This window comes from Chrysochloris asiatica, unplaced genomic scaffold (genome assembly GCF_000296735.1).
Source record: "Chrysochloris asiatica unplaced genomic scaffold, ChrAsi1.0 scaffold00008, whole genome shotgun sequence".
NCBI lineage: Eukaryota > Metazoa > Chordata > Mammalia > Afrosoricida > Chrysochloridae > Chrysochloris > Chrysochloris asiatica.
Genome location: NW_006408526.1, coordinates 9134182 through 9151875, shown reverse-complemented (window position 1 = coordinate 9151875; position 17694 = coordinate 9134182). Strand labels below are relative to the sequence as shown.

At 36.0% G+C, this 17694-nt stretch overlaps 1 protein-coding gene across 3 annotated transcripts in view; it reads left to right on the top strand.

The window, feature by feature from the left end:
• TRPC6 (transient receptor potential cation channel, subfamily C, member 6) overlaps positions 1-17694 on the top strand; it is a 156057-nt gene that overhangs the window by 96005 nt on the left and 42358 nt on the right. Inside the window, exons 4-5 of one of the 3 annotated variants that reach the window (XM_006833757.1) lie at positions 7778-7963; positions 10723-10887. The exons of 1 other annotated variant lie outside the window; for it this stretch is intronic. In XM_006833757.1, coding sequence (XP_006833820.1) covers positions 7778-7963; positions 10723-10887 — 351 coding nt within the window. The remainder of the gene's footprint in view (positions 1-7777; positions 7964-10722; positions 10888-17694) is intronic. One more of the 3 variants, XM_006833758.1, reaches the window with a different exon arrangement.

The following is a 17694-nucleotide window of genomic DNA, read 5'->3' as shown; positions in this document are numbered from 1 at the left end:
ATAAAGTTTCCCAATGAAATTCTCATAGGACAACTCTTGCTACCCTCAAAGAATGATCAGGTGCATTGTCACGATGGGAAAAAAAAAAAAAAAAAGATTATCTATGCAAATCTCAAGGTCTTTCCCTCGCCAATGCAGTTTTCCACTGTCTTTCATCTTTTTTCTAATAAGCTACTATGATCATCCTGTGTCCTTATAGAAAATGTATCAAGATTAGCCCTTTGTAATCCCAAGAAAGGGAGCCCTGCTGTGGTGCTGTAAGGTAAGCACTGGACTACTAACAAAAAGGTGTGCATTTCAAACCTACCAGCCACTTCTCAGAAACCCTATACAAAGTTGCTGAGTCTGAACTGACTTAATGGCACTTAACAACAGCAATCCTTAAGAACAGGCTATCTGCCTTGAACTTACCTGACCCAGTAGATCCCCCTTAGAAGCCACTGTTTTAATTGGACCTCTTTTTAAAAGCACCCCAAAGAGACTAAGATAAGAATATTATTGAGCGAGCTTGTCTAGAACCATCCACTATTAGAGACATGTTTTTTAAAAGTTTTGTTTTGAATAAATCTCTGCATATATATATACTCTGCATATAATTGGAACCCTAATAGCAGCATTTCTTTTTTTACCTATGCTCATATGTTGTTGTTGTTAATTAAGTGTGTTAGAGTCAGTTCCAACTCATAATGACCCTGTATGGCGTTTCTGAGGAGTTGCTGGTGGTTTGAACCTCCAACTGTGTTAGCAGTCCAGTTGCTTAACCCACAGTGCTGCATCAGGACTCTACCCTCACTGGACAATATCATTAATATCACATACAAGTAAAATTTTGCTTATGATAATTTAAAAAATGGCTACAACAGTACATTTATGGAAAACTGCTAGAGGTTCAAGCCTGGTTCAGACAAGGGCATGGAGTAAGGGATATCATTATTGACATCAGATGGATGTGGGCTGAAAGCAGAGAATATCAGAAAGATGTTTACCTGTGCTTTATTGACTATGCAAATGTTTTCGATTGTGTGGATCATGACAAGTTAATGGATAATGTTGCAGAGAACAAGTATTCCGTAACACTTAACTATGCTCATGTGGAACCTGTACATGGATACAGAGGCAGTCAAACAGAACAAGGGGACATTTAATGGTTTAAATTCAGGAAAGGTGTGCTTCAGGCTTGTATTATTTCTCCATACTTATGCAGTCTAGACTATGAGCAAATAATCCAAGAAGGTGGATTATATGAAGAAGAAAGTGGCATCAGGACTGAAGAAAGACTCGTTAACAACCTGTGATTTGCAGATGATATAACCTTGCTTGCTGAAAGTGAAGAGGACTTAAAATTTTTACTGATGAAGATCAAAGCCCACAGCCTCTGGTCTGGATTGCACCTCAATGTAAATAAAATAAAAACCAATAAATAACATTGTGATAAATAGTGAAAAGATAGAAGCTGTCAAAGATTTCATTTTGCTTGAATCAACACTCATGGATCATCAACACTCAGGGAAGCAGAAGTCAAGAAATCAAACAACATATTAGGTTAGGCAAATCTGCTGTACCAGACCTATTTAAAGTGTTCAAAAGCAAAGATGTCAATTTAAGGACTAAAGTGCCGCTAACCAAAGCCATGGTATTTTCAATAGCCTCATATGCATGTGAAAGTTGGACAATGAATAAAGAAGACCATAGAAAAATTGATGCATTTGAGTTATGGTGTTGGAGAAGAATATGAAAGTACCAATAGACTGCCAGAAGCAGAAACAAATCTGCATTGGAAGAAGTCCAACCAGAATTCTTCTAAGAAGCCAATATGGCCAGACTTCATCTTTCAAACTTCAGAAAGGATCAGCCCCTGGAGAAAGACATCATGCTTGGTAAAGTGGAGGATCAGTGAAAAAGAAGGAGACGCCCAACAAGATGGCACAATGTCAACAGTGTAACAATGATTTTTGAGGTTGGTGCAGGACCGGCCAGTATTTCATTTTCCTGTACATAAGTTGCTGAGTCAGAACCGACTCAATGGCATCCAGAAACAACAACATATAAATAAAAATTTTAGAATTTCTTTTATTTCCTATGATCATAAAGTTCTTCTTCTAACCCATTATGTCAAGTCGATTCCAACTCATAGTGATGCTATGCACACAGCAGAACTGTTTCATAAGGTTTCCAAGGTTGTAATCTTTATGAAAGCCCATTGCCACATCTTTTTCCATGGAGCAGCTAGTGGGTTCAAACCAACAACCTTATAATTTGTAGTTGGACATGTAACCTCTATCCCACCAAGCATCTTCATTAAACTCTAGATATTAAAAATGTTCTGGAAACATTATCATTACTATTATCAATAGTACATCTGGTCAAAACTACACAAATTGAGTAAAATTATAGCACAAATACATATACATTTTGAAAAGTGAAATTTAAATATTTTACATAAAATTCTTATTGGAAATGTACTTCTTGTGGGAGTAATCATGTTCACACTTTTTCCATGTATTTAATGAGAGGAAAAGGTATATCCTTCTAAAAAGAAATCAGCACGACAATAAACATTATTGTAGTTTTTGTTAATAGGATATATAAATTTAAAGATGTTTAAAGGAATACAACTCATAGAGGGTTGACTATAATTGGAATAAATATTTCATGATATGATTTGATAACTATCTTATTGAATTGCACACTGAATCTTAAATCACATAAATGCTGTTAAGATTTAGGCCAATGTTTTGTGAAAGTTTGAGTCCTGGGAAGCATTCTCATTATATTTAAAAGAATCTTACTCACCTTTTCTGTTTTTCCCACTTTAGATACTTTAGTTTGTTTTTCCCACTTTAGATACTTTAGTTTCTAGCTAATGATACATTGTAAGAATACAGCTGAAAAGAGTCACTTACCTTTAAAAACATGATAAAGCAATTTTTAGTGTTCTATACTGGTGTTTTTCTTTTCAGCAATCATCTGACTCTTAGTCAAGGGATACTTTCTTTAAGAGTTGTTGGGGAATAGAAGAGTTAAGTATATTAAACAAATAATGTCTTTGTTCTTACTACCACATTGTATCATGCATCTGAATTCAAACATCTCTAGAGTCAGCATGATACAATCCTATCACTAAACTTCATCCTTAACAGAAGGGAAGTCCCTGAGACTACTTCACATTTGGATTAATGTCAAAAGTGGGATTCCCTTATTTCAGTATGCAGGTGAGTGAGAGTGGGGACTTTTTTGTAAAGGTACCAAAAACAGAATAAAAACAAAAACCCCACTGCTGTAGTGGAGTGAATTCCTACTCATAGAATCTGTGTAGGGTTTCTGAGGCTATAAATCTTTAAAAGAAATTCTCATCTTTCTCCACTAAGTGACTGGTGGGTTTGAACTGTCCACCTTGCAGTGAGCAGTCCAGCACTTATCTTATAGTGCCATCGATAGTTCTATCAATTTGACAGGTAGGTATCTTCCAAATTTCTTTGCATAGATGAGTGAGTGCATCCAGTGCTGTATCAGTTTGTTGAAAGATTTCTGTTTGTATTCCATCCATTCTTTGAGCCTTGTTTTTCAACAATACCTTTAGTGCAGCTTAAACTTCTTCCTTCAGTACCATTGTCTCTTGATCATATGCTACCTCTTGAAATCGTTGAACAAAACATTCCAAAGTAGTTGACCTCTTTTTCTTCCTAGTCTATCTTAGTCTGGAAGCTCTGTTGAAGTCTGTGTTATGGATAATCCTGCTGGTATTTAAAACACTGGTGCCATAGCTTTCAGAATTGCAGCAACACACAAATGCCAACAGCATGAGAAACTGATAGATGAGTCTTAGTGTCAGCAAATGTGTACCCTCAAATCCCTTTTCCTTTTAATATCTCAATAACTACCTATGATTTATGGCCTCAAACCCTTTTGAATCTATTTACATTTTAGATTCTTTGCATCAGCAAATAATATTTCCTTTTATTTCTCCTAAAATCATCACTTATATACATCAGGGGTTATCTTCTTTCCTGACACCCTAGTTAACTAGCTCTTTTGGAGGATATTTAGCTCCTACAAGCCTTCCTTGGGATCTTTGCATAGATATGTACATGGTACTGACTTTCAGAAGGGGAATGGGTAGAGGAATTCTCCTGTTGTGTCTGTTTTAAAACTCTTACTGAGTTCTGGTGCCTGTCAGTTTGCCCTACTGTGGTGGTTTGCATGTGCTGTAATGCGGAAGTCATGCCACCAGCATTCTGAAGATCAGCAAGTTCACCCTGGTAGACAGGTCTCAGTGGAGCTTCCAAACTAAGAGAGACTAGGAAGAAGGAAAGGCAGACTACCTGTGATGGAATAGTCACTGAAAACCTTGTAAATAACAGTGACATATTTTGTGATATAATGCCAGCAGATGAGCACTTCAAATTGAAAGGCACTCAAAATATGACTAGAGAAGAACAGACTTCTCAGAGTACAGATGACGTTAATGATGTAGATGGAACAAAGCTTTTGGGACCTTCATTTGCTGATGGAGCACAACTCAAAATGAGAAGAAAGAACTTGCAAATATCCATTAATAATCAGAGCATGAAATGTAAGAAGCATGGATATAGGAAAGTTGGAAGGTGTCAAAAATGAAATGGAATACATAAAGATTGATATCCTAGGCCTTAGTGAACTAAAATGGGCAGGTATTGGCCATTTAAAATCAGACAGTCATATAGTTTACTATGCTTGGAATAACAAATTGAAGAGGAATTCATTGTCAAATTCGTTGTCAAAAATACCATTTCAAGATCTGTATTGAAGTACAATGGTGTTTGTGATACAATAATATCCATACTGCTGTAAGGAAGACCAATTAATACCACTATTATTCAAATTTACTCATGAACCATTAAAGTCAATGATGGTGGAATCGGTGATTGGAATGAGAAAGTTCAAAACAAAGAGGAAGAATCAGTAGTTGGAAAATATGACCTTGGTGATAAAAGCAATATTGGAGATCACAAGATAGAATTTTGCTGGTCCAATGGCTTAGTCATTGTAAAATCCTTTTTTCAACAACATAAGTGGAACTCACCAGATGGAATAGACAGAAATCAAACTGATTACATCTGTGAAAGAGATGATAGGGAAGCTCAATACCATCAACCAAAGCAAGGCCAGGGGCCTTCTGTGGAACAAACCATCAATTGCTCATATTCAAGTTTAGACTGAAGCTGAAGAAAACTAAAGCGCCCCATAAGAGACAAGGAGCTCTGGTAGCATAGTGGTTATGAATCGGGTTGCTAACCTCAAGGTCAGAAGTTCGAAACTACCAGCTGTTCTGTGGAAGAAAGATGAGGCAGTCTGCTTCCGTAAAGATTTACAGCCTTGGAAACCCTGTGCAGGGTCGCTATGGGTCGGAACCAACTCCATGGTACTTAACAACAACATAAGAGACAAAATATGACCTTGACTATATCCCACCTAAATTTAGAGATTTGACACATTAGACATTAATGACTGAAGCTAGAGTAGTGGTGGGATAACATCAAGAATATCATGCATGAAGAAGGTAAAAGGTTATTTGAAAGAAAGGAGAGAAAGAAAAGACAAAAATGGCTATCAGAAGAGGCTCTGAAACTTGCTATAGAATGCAAAGAAACCAGAGTAACTGGAAGCAGTAATGAAATAAGAGAACTATATAGAAAATTTCAAAGGGCAGCTCAGGTAGACAAAGTCAAGTATTATAATGAAATGTGCCAATACCTGGAGTTAGAAAACCAAAAGGGAAGAACACGCTCAGCATTTCTCAAGCTGAATGAACTGAAGAAGAAAGCCAAACCTCAGATTGCAATATTAAAGGACTCTATGGGCAAAATAATGGCCAGGCATTGTTTCATTCTGTTTTGCGTAGGATTGCTATGAGTTTGAGCTGACTCAATGACCCTAACAACCACATCAACAACAATGGTCAAAATATTGAATGAAGCAGAAAGCATCAAAATAAGATACAAGGAATATACACAGAGTTACTGTACCAAAAAGAATTCGTTGATGTTCAAGAGGTAATATATGATCAATTACCTATCATGCTGAAAGAAGTCCAAGTTGCACTGAAGGCACTGGTGAAAAACAAGGTTCCAGGAATTGGTGGAATACAAATTGAAATGATTCAACAAACTGATGCAGTCCTGAAGGTGCTCACTTGTCTATGCCAAGAAATTTGGAACCACACATATTTCTCCACGATCCTCTCTTGTTCCTTCCAAGGCAGTTTTTCACTCTCCAGCAAACAAGTGGCTTCAGGATGGTGGCTGTGTGCCGTGGAGTCGGTTCTGACTCATAGCTACCCTGTACAAGGTTTCCGAGGCTGTAAATCTTTACGGGAGCGGAACGTTTCATCTTTCTCCCGCGGAACAGCTGGTAGTCTCGAACTGCTGACTTTGCTGTTCTCAGCCCGATTCGTAACCACTACGCTACCAGAGCTCCTTGGCGTCAGGATGGGAGGGGCAAATAACTTTGAATCTGCACAGCTTGGTTGAAGCGCCAACTTTACACATGAGGCCACCATGAGTCAGCTTAGATTTTATTGTAACTAGTTTGGCCTTGATTTTTTTTTTTTTTTTTTTTTTACCACTGAAGCTGTGTGACCTCAGGGGATCTTAGTATTTTTATGTGCAAAATGGAAAGAGTACTCACATTTGACCTGCTTCTCTCTTGGTATTTCAAAAAACAGAAGAGAGAAAAATTCTATAAGGAGGAGACAAAAGTTTCACAATTCTTAAAGGCTGGGGGTTTGGAGCTAGGCAGATTCAGGTTTAAAGCCTAATTTTGACCCTGAATGTACCATTATTAATCTAGGTGAGCAATAATACTGTGAATATTAAATGATTAATTATAAACTATCTGGAACAATAACAAACTCTAGGTTATAGATCTCCTTGATTAACATTGGTTTATAAATGGGCTTCAGGACAAGAAAATAAATGGGAAGAAAATATTAGAAAGACTCAAATGAAGATGTGAGCAGATGAATTTTTAAATACATGAGATTTTTGGTATTTGAATATGACCTGCACTCTCTGACTTTTCTAAATGTAATATTAGGTCATCAGCAGGAAACTATAAGAGAAGAAGCTTTTTAATTAAACTTTTTTCCCCTGAAGGGATAATATTCAATTTGCATACTTTATATGTTCATCTTATTTGTTAACTATTTGCTTGGCACAAAAGTTCCTCAATCATTCATTGTCATATAGATATCTGTTTGCTTTTCTCTAGCATCTCTCTTAAAGTTTTGTTTCTTAAGCTTATCAAATCCCCATCAAGTTTTCCCAAAAGCTATCAAATGTGCATGACAGGGCTTTAAAAGTGCATGGAAAAATACAATGAAAAGTTAATGAAATTTTTTCACAAACTTTCTGAGATGCTCTCATAATATGTTTCTAGCTGAAGTTATGGGTACAAAAGAGATATTGTATGCCAATGACAATGCTTGTGCTAGGGGAAAAATGGATTGTTTCATATTTATTCTTAATCAACAGGTGGATTTGACATAGCCACACAAAATTTTGATAATTTAGATTATGCTTCAAACAGATGTATTTTCTTAGGATATGGATACAGTCCTTTTGATTTTGTAGAGGTCACTCACAGAACAGCAATAGGAAGATGTTAAAAAAAAAACAAAAAAACAATAAAATTTGACTTTTTCTTTTGAAGCATACAAGTTTTCAAGTCACTGAAAAATCCCACTATATAGAATATACAGTACTTCTACGCTGTCTTATGTTTTGTTTTGTCTTTCTAGAACGACTACAAAAAACTGTCAATGCAGTGCAAAGATTTTGTTGTTGGACTCCTTGATCTGTGCAGAAATACCGAAGAAGTAGAGGCCATTTTGAATGGGGATGTTGAGACGCGACATAATGGTGGAGATCATGGTCGCCCAAATCTCAGCCGTTTAAAACTTGCCATTAAATATGAAGTGAAAAAAGTAAGGTCAGGCATGAAGCCCCATTTACATTACTTCGAATTGTCTTGGTGCTAAATACACATGAAAGGTTGATATCATTAGACTGAGTTGGGATTTTCTAATGAATACTTATACTGTAGCAGCCAGGAGCTCTATTAGTGTAGTGATTACCAGTCGGGCTACTAACCTCAGAGTCAGCAGTTCAAAACTACCAGGTGTTCCATGGGGAAAAGATGAGGTTTTCTGCTCCCATAAAGATTTACATCCTCAGAAACCCTAGCAGAGTCACTATGAGTTGCAACCTACTCCACAGCACATAACCACCACCATTTTATATAACGGATCCTAAGAGCCTAGTATGAGGCACCTGTTGTTGTTGGTTAGTGCCATCAAGTCAATAAATACTAATCTTTAACATTTAGACTTGTTCATACAGAACTTTGCAGTAATTGCCACTTTTCTTGACTTAAATAATGATATCACAATAAATTTGTACATCCAAATTAGGAAGCACTTATTATATGATTTTTGTTGTTAAGTGCTGTTGAGTTGGTGACAACTCACAGTGACTGTGTATAGGGTTCCTGAGGAGAAGCTGGTGGGTTTGAACTGCAGATCCTGTGGTTTGCAGTACAATGGTGATTCTGCAGTACCATATCATTATTTAAGCCCCAACTCCACTTTCTCATTTTTTAAATATATAGTCCAGTTTGGAACCAAATCCTTCAGTTCTTTCTTTAGTGCATCTTAATCCTTTCCAGGGCCTACTGATGTTGTTGTCAAGTGCCATCGAGTCAATTCCTACTCATAGCAACCATGTGTATAGGGTTTCTGAGTGCAGCTAATGGGTTTGAACTGCTGACCTTGCAACTCAAACCCATCTCTGCCATCCAGTGCTTATGCTACAGTGTCATACCAGGACTCCTCTAGTGTCTATGTTGTTGTTGTTGTTAAGTGCTGTCGAGTCAATTCCAAACCATAGCAGCCCTGTATAGGGTTTTCAAGGAGCAGCTGCTGAGTTTGAACCACCGAACTTGCAGTACAAACGGCTTTGCAGTCTGGTGCATTAACCCACAGCAACACACCAGGACTTCAGAATACTTTCAATCTTCCTCATCCTGTTGTATCTCCAATTGGCTACATTCTAAAGTTATGTAAAATGTATAAATATATTTAAAAGTTTTTTAAAAGCTAGGTTTTACAATAAAAATAAAACATGCCTATGGTAAATTTTCAAGCAGTGTAGTCATGCTCCTTTTTGTCTCCCGAGATCCTAATGGAGAATAGTTAAACACTGCCATGTTTCTCTCCACAAATTTGTATCTTGGACATCTTCACATATCAGTCAATAACACCCATGTTATCTTTTCAAAGGCTACATTTGGAACCACTGAAGAAAAGACCTGTCAATCTGCTCCCATTAAAATTATAACCAAGAAATTCCTAGGGAGCAGTTCTACTTTGTAACGCATAGACTCAATGGCAACTAAGAGCAACAGCATTGTTATATCATTATATTTATTGGATCAGATTATTATTTATTGTGCTTTACACTTTAGTTAATACAAGAGTCTGCAATTGTTGTTGTTGTTGTCAAGTGCCGTCGAGTCGATTCTGACACATAGCAACCCAGTATAGGGTTTCCAAGGAGCAGCTGGTGAGCTTGAACCGCCAACCTTGCAGTTCAAATGGCTTTGCATTTTGGCGCATTAACCCACAGCGCCTCCTTATTTATTTTTCTTATGTGAATGAATCTTATTTGTAGTCATAGTTCCTATGACAGGGTACAAAAAGTTTGTGGAAACATTCCATTATCTTTTAATTCCATTTTTCCATTAACTTTTTGAACCCCCCTCATACGTATAGAATTGCTACATCATTTTTTTCCCCAAAATATATCTGCTGAATTCTCCTTTGGTGAAGTTGTACCAGTTTGTACACACACCAACAGTGTGTGAGAAAATTTATTTTCCCCACCACAATAGATATAATCAATTCTGAGAAGATAAAAATTGTATCTTGTATTGATGATTATCTTAGAGGTTAATCATCATTAGAATCATTTATCATTTCTTTGTGTAACTTATCTTTTAATATCACTTACAACTTGGGGGGTAAAATAGTTTTTTGTATATTAAATAACTCAGTCCTCTATGATGTGTAAAATTTTTTTGCAAAATGTAAGTATATAAGAAAAATTAAAATTTGATTCAGAAAAACAAAATGTGGTAAAGGCTTCAGATTTTACTATAAAGATTTTGAATTGAAAACATCTGTGGCACAGGAACAAAAACAGAGATCAGTGAAACAGATTTGCTATTTCAGAAGTAGATTCATATACATATGCAAATATAAAATCAGTGAGGTGTTTTAGGTCAGTGAAGGAAAGGTGACATATTAAAAATTAATATTTAGACATCTGGATTAGCAGGATCTTTATATCACATCTACTAGATGGGAAAACATTAGATAAGTATAAAGTACTTGGTAAAGCATTGATGAATCTTTTTAGAATGTTAATTTTTGAAAGTGTTCCTGTGTTTTGAAATAAAGCCCACTAGTCATAGAGGGGAAATTTGATGAATTGGAATCTTCTAAATTATGCAAAATTTGTTTAGAATCTCCTGCTATCTTGACTAGATATTTTATGTTTGTTCTTTAATTCTCACAATATTTTTCCATGAGAAACCACATAACTAAATATTAGAAAACACAAATGAAGTTTATATTGAATCTTTATTTAATCAAGCTGTTAAAACGTTTTGCCATTTCTTTGCTAGTTTGTAGCTCATCCAAACTGCCAACAGCAGCTTCTCTCCATCTGGTATGAGAATCTTTCTGGTTTACGGCAACAGACGATGGCAGTCAAGTTCCTCGTGGTACTCGCTGTTGCTATCGGTCTGCCCTTCCTGGCACTCATTTATTGGTTTGCTCCATGCAGCAAGGTATGTCTATAAAACCTGATCGATCCTCTGTCTTCTAAGAGCATGACTAATTCTATGTATTAGAGCCAGTTAAGCAAGGGAACTTTTATTCCCAAAAATCCTCAGGGAAATCATAATTGGAATTAAATAATCTTTATGATTTCTATAAGAAATATACAGGAGAGAAAAAAGTGAAAAGATGAGAAAAGTCATACTATTAACCATACTACTAATGTGTGAAAGAAAACCTCTGTTTCTATTTTGGTATATTTCCTTCCAATCCTCTCTCTAAGCCATATGCGTTTTAATATATTTTAATGAGGTCATGCAATACATTGAACAGATATTTTTACCCCAGGAAATATTTGAGATGAAAGTTTTCATTTTGCATTTATTTGAGTTAATGATACACAAAAAATGTATCTTAAATAATAGACAGTCATGTAATGCTAATGTATTATTTTAGTGAAGAATATTTATTTTACTGTAGCGTGAAAGTAAAGGTAGCATATATTTTAAAGAGAAAACTATCTTGCCGGGGGTTGTGAAGAGAAGACATTCAAAAGGATGTAATTTTTCAAATCTGATAAATATTGACCCATTCTTCTGTTGTTTTTGTTGTTGTTAGCTGCCATCAAGTCGGTACCGACTCATAGCAACCTTATGCACAGCAGAATGAACCAAGAGGCATGAAAGTTTGTCTGTCTTTATTGACAACAGCCTTAACCTTCATGTTCTTGAAGTCATCATTCTGGTTCTTCTTAGATTTCAACTGCTATAAAACCATTGCCATCAAGTTGATTCCGACTCATAACAATCAACTCCTATGTTGTTGTTGTTCTTAGGTGCCATTGAGTTGGTACTGACCAATAGCGACCTTATGCACAACAGAACGAAACATAAAGTTATGTGACTGAAGTAGCATGGATAATCTAGTTTGTATACAAATTATAGTTGGATCACTTGCCATTCTTAAACATTGAGCTCACTTTCACACATTTATGACACTGGTGTGGCACTGTGGGTTAATGCGTCAGGCTGCAAAGTCATTTGAATCGCAAGGTCAGCGTTCAAGCTCACCAGTCGCTCCTTGGAAACCCTCTACAGGGTCGCTATGGTTCTGAATCAACTCAATGGCACTTAACAAAAACAGCAACAACCACATAACACATATACTATCATTACCAAAATAGTGTCTGCTTCTGCTTGTTAGGTGCCATCAAGTTGGTTTGACTCATAGAAGCCCTGTGTACAACAGAACAAAACAAGGCCTGGTCATTGGCCAACCTCATAATCGTTGCTATGTGTGAACCTATTGTTAAAACCACTGTGTTAATTCACCTCGTTGGGGGTCTTCCTCTTTCTCAATGATCCTCTACTTTACCAAGCATGATATCCTTTTCCAGTGACTGGTCCCTTATGATACCAGGTCCAAATTATATGAGACAAAGTCTTTTCATCCTTTCTTCTAAGAAGCATTCTTGCTATACTTCTTTCAAGATACATTTGTTTTTCATTTGGAAGCCCATTCAACATCCTTTCCCAACAACATAAATAAAAGGCCTAGTGTGGAAATACGGGTTAATGCGCTGGACCGCAGGGTCAATTTGAACCACAAGATAGGCAGTTCAAACTCACCAGCCGCTCCTCAGAAACCCTATATAGGTTGCTATGAGTCAGAACCAACTCGATGACACTTAACAACAACATTCTTCTTTGGTCTTTGTTTTTCATTGTCTAGCTTTTCTAAATCACATATTTGGTGTTTTTGTCATATAGGGACTCTTGTAAGTATCCTATGTTGTAGAAAAGCCTATTCTATAGTGTGAACCTCATGATTACTTCTATTGGTAATGATGGGAGGTGCTGGAAACTGGGGAAAATGGTTGTTCTCCTTATAGAAGGTTCAGAATGGATTAACATAGTGTTTGCAACAATGGCTCAAACAAAGAAATGGTTACATGGATGATGCAGGATGAGGCATTGTTTCCTACTGTTGTATATGGGGTTTCTTTGAGTAGGAACTGACTCCTTGGCACCTAACAACAACAAAATATACCTCATATAAATAAAATAGGGTTGTGGTGGTTGTGTGACACTGAGTCAGTTCTGACTCATAGTGACCCTGTACAGGGTTTCTGAGGCTGTAAGTCTTTACAGGAGTAGAAAGCCTCATCTTTCTCCCTCATGGTGACTGGTAGATTTGAACTGCCAACCTTTCAGTTAGCAGCCCAGCTGTTATGGTATCAGGACCCCTTAAATAAAATCTGCTGTTGTTAAGTAACTTTGAGTTAGTTACTTAACCTGTATAGGACCCTGTATAGGATTTCTGAGGCTTTTAAAATCTTTGCGGGAGCAGAAAGCCTCATTTTTCTCCTGCATAGCATCTCATGGACTCAAATCACGAACCTTGTGCTTTTAAGTTCAGTGCTTATCGTATGGAGACATTGTACTCCTAAATAAAATATAGATAGCAAAAGTAAAATAAAAATAGTGAGATATCCTAGAAACAGAAATGTGTAACATAGAGTTCCCTCTGGATAGCTCTCATTTTTCTTTCTACTTCCTTTTTCATAGAAATGACAGATGTCAGGGAGAAAAAATGTCTATATTTTCTTTGCTAGAACATAGGCTGCATCTTTGTATATAACATTTTAGTATGGGTCCTACTCACATTCCCTAAGTCTTCAGGAATTTTCAACTGAATTTCAAAGATGGGAGTTTTTAATTTTCCCTGTTATTACTCTGTGACCTGTTAAATTATAACAGGTTTCTAAACTGAATAGCTCTCCCTTCCCATATCCAATGAGTTTAAACCATAATGCTTTCCAGAGTGTCTGATGTTTTGATAGAAACTCTTTGGCAGTATGTAGGCTTAGAAAATTAAAGACTTACATGTTTATTTTCTTTTGATTGAATTCCAGTTAACCTAATTTCCTTCATTATTTCTTTTCCCTGGCCATGTTTCTTTCTGGTTATCTGTTTCCCATTTTCATTTATGAACACTGAGGCAAATAATGAAATTAAAAGGACACTGTCAAAGTTTTTTTTTTTTTCTTTGATGTTGAAAATATATTTTATTATTTGTCCTCTGAAGCATGATGATAAAATCTATTTTACAATTTCACCCTTTAGTAAAGCACACAATCATATATATGTTACAGAATTATTTTTGTTGTAGGTGGGGAGAGGGAGATTATGCAAATTGAATTGAAGCTTTTATTTAAAATTCTGTTTGAAATCTTGAAAAGTTCCAACACACCCATGATAACTAAACTCAGTCAAATTGCAGGCTTATGCACCTTGACTAAAATCCTGTTTCTGCTTAAATTTGGTTTTCTTTCATCAAATTTGTTTTTTTCCACTTTCAGCAAGTTTTCTATTCTTACTTGTTTTTGCTATGTTTTTGTTTTTTTCGTACTGTAACTCAAATAATAAAAAGTGGCCATACTGTGATTTCAAATCCTTTTACTGTAAGCTAAACAATAAACCATTTGCCATTGAATTGACTCAAAGCAACTCCATGTATGTAAATTTAGAACAGAGCTACAGAAGGCTTTAAATGGCTGGTTTTCTGGGAGTAGACACCAGGCCTTCTTTCTGAGGTACCTCGACATGAACTTGAACTTCTAACCTTTGGGTTAGTAGCTGGGCATGTTAGTTATTTGCACCACCCAAGGACTTCTAATGGACTCACCCTTTTTCTTTTTCATATGTTGTTGTTGTTAAGTGCCGTTGAGTCCTTCTCACCCATAGTGATCCTGTACAAGGTTTCTGAGGAGCAGCTGGTGAGCTTGAACCACCAACCTTGCAGTTCAAACTGCACCACATTTTATATAGTGTTGGGTAATTAGGTATTTGGTCATCAATAAACACTTTTAAAGAGTATGATATGTAAGAAGTCTGTTTGCAGTGTAGAACATTTAAATGACACATTTTATTAAATGAATAACTTATTTCTGTTCCTATGTTCCATTAAGAGATATCAAACTCTCTCTTCATGAAACAAATTAAGAAAAAAAAATTAAAGAGAAACACAACTTTCAATTTTTTGTCATAAGAAATAAAACATATGTTGATCAAAAGATACCACCTTAGTTTCCTGTCAACCAACTCTGTTATTTGTTTACTTGATTTTTTTTTTTTTTTTAAATAAACAAACCCCAAACTGGAACTCTTACTAAGCAACAAAATGCTTGGTTTGTTTCTCCTCCCAACTATTTGAATAAAATAAAGGGGTAGTAAACTTACTACGTTGGGCTAGAGTAGCTCAGTGCAGAAGGAAGGCAAGCCAGGTCAAGATTGAAGCACTGATCAGACACACTACCTGAGGAACACTGCCTTAGAATGGGTTCTGGATAGCTCTCAAATTCCAGAGCTATCAGTCTTATGACCCATTCTTAAGTGCTTAGTTTTATTCTCAACCTTGTTTTACATATCCAAACCTTTGATTCTTTTATTATTATTATTTTTTAACTTTTATGTCTCCTCATGTGGCTCTGTAGGCTCAGCACTGGACTGTGAATGACAAGGTCAGCAGTTCAAACCCACCAGTTGCTCCTCAGAAACCCTATAAAAGGTCACTATGAGTTGGAAGGGACTCAACAGCACTTAACAACAACAACAACTTGAATTTATCCTCTCTTGAATTTTGTGTGTCCTTTAACGCTACCTCGTATTCTTCTTGGAAGAATGTTGTTGATGGTAGGTGCCATTGAAATGGTTCCAACTCATAGTGACCAGGTGTACGAGAGACAAACGCAGTCCATTTCTGTGCCCTCCTTATAGTCATTGCTAAGTCTGAGCCCACTGTTGTAAGACCACAGACAAATGTTTCATGGATTCACTACTCACAATCAAAAAAAAAAAAAAAAAAGATTGCATCATCAAAAAAAAAAAAAACAGAAATTAGTATCTATTTCACAATTTACCATTTCGTCTCTTATCACTGCAATGCCAACTATTTGCTCTGCAACTTCGGCTACAAATGCCTGCAGTGGTGTTCCATCCTGAAAAAGATAAGTATGTATCTTTAAATGATTAAAACTGTCACTATTGATGTTTTTTATAATCAGTAATGGATTTTAACCACAATCACATCATGATACTGAGAGTCAGAGTCAACGTCTTTCAGACACTTATTATGGACCAGGTATTAAGTTAAATGTCCTCCCGGTGCTCATTTAATCACCACAACAAACCTATGAAGTAAGTATTATTATTACCATCTCTATTTCATACATGAGAAAGTAGGCTTGTGAAACTGAAAAACCTGCCCAATATCGAGGTTGTAAAGAATAGATCTATGATTCAAACCCCAGTCCCTTTTACGGTTTCTCAAATGATGTTGTCTCAGACGTCCTTTACACTGAAGACTCCAAAGAGCTTTGACTTTTGTGCATGATCCCATCCCCTCAAACAAAACAGCAACAATTCAAACTGGAACAAACAAACAACCAAAACTCAACAAGTGGCAGTGTTTTAAAGTTTAGTTGCAAACAAACAAACAAACAAAAACAGGAGCAAAAATGAATAGAGAGAAATACTGTTAATTGATGGTACAATTCTAATCATTGTAATGAACAAAGTATATGATTTGTTGAATGTAAAACTGATGATCTACCCTGTAAACTTAAAAAAAAAAAATTTAGTTCCAATGTGGAATCTGAAACCCTATCAATAAACCTGTATACTCAACTACATTAAAATCCATTGAATGTGTATGATTTTGTAATATCATGCATTGTTCGTTTAGGAAACACTGGTTTATTAAGTTATTAAGATTTTCTAAATGTTGACACATTTCATTATTGTTGTTGCTATGAAGTGCTGTCAAATTAGTTCCAATGCACAGGGACCCAATATACACTTTTCGAAGCTGTAAATCTTTGCGACAACAGAAAGCCTCATCTTTCTCCAGAAAGCAGTAGGAGGGCTCGAACCACTAACATTGTGGTTCCCAGTCTAGTGCTTATCCTAAAAAAATCATGTTTAATTATACAATATTTAAAGAAACATTAATATCACCATAAATCAAGCGGTTAAGCTCAAAATGGCAGATACCAGTTTTCCAAATTCTAATTTTTCTCTCGAAAGCTTGGATTTTTATTATGAGAGATAAATGATATCCAGTTGATTTTTTAGTGTGACGGGTCACTTCATTCTTTTTAGAGAAAATATTTGCCAACTACCCAAGACTGAAAAGGCACATTTTGTGTGTCTTGAAAGTAAAAATGATGTTCCATGATAAAAGGTGGCTAGTTAAGCACACATTTCAAAACTTTGCAGATTTTTTTTTCCTTTTTGAGATAACACCATATTTTCAATATGTGGCAGATGTGTTTATACACTTTTCATTTTATTATACATAATATTTAAAATGCATTTACCCAGGGTTGACATTTAACAAAGCTAATAATTTTCACTGCTTCATTAAGGACATTCCCTAGTGAAATTGGCTTTTCTTTTTAATTCAAATTTTTATGGCAATAAGTGCAGATTCATATGCATTTAAAAGAAATAATATAGACCACTTGTTTACACAGTTTCCCCTAATAGAGACATTTGGAAAAATCACAGCCAAGTCATTAACATTGATACAGTCCACAGACATTAGATTTATCTAGTTTTACTTGCACTAATTTGTGTCTGTGTGTATTTAAGTTCTCTGCACTTTTATCACCTGTTTATGTTCAAGTATCCATTAATACAGTCATATTAACTTAATGAAGTTCCAGCACTGCAAGGATCCCTTGTGGGTGGTATCCCTGGAGGGGTGTGGGAGCTGTTGTTGTTGTTGTGGTTGTTAAGTGCCGTCGAGTCAGATCC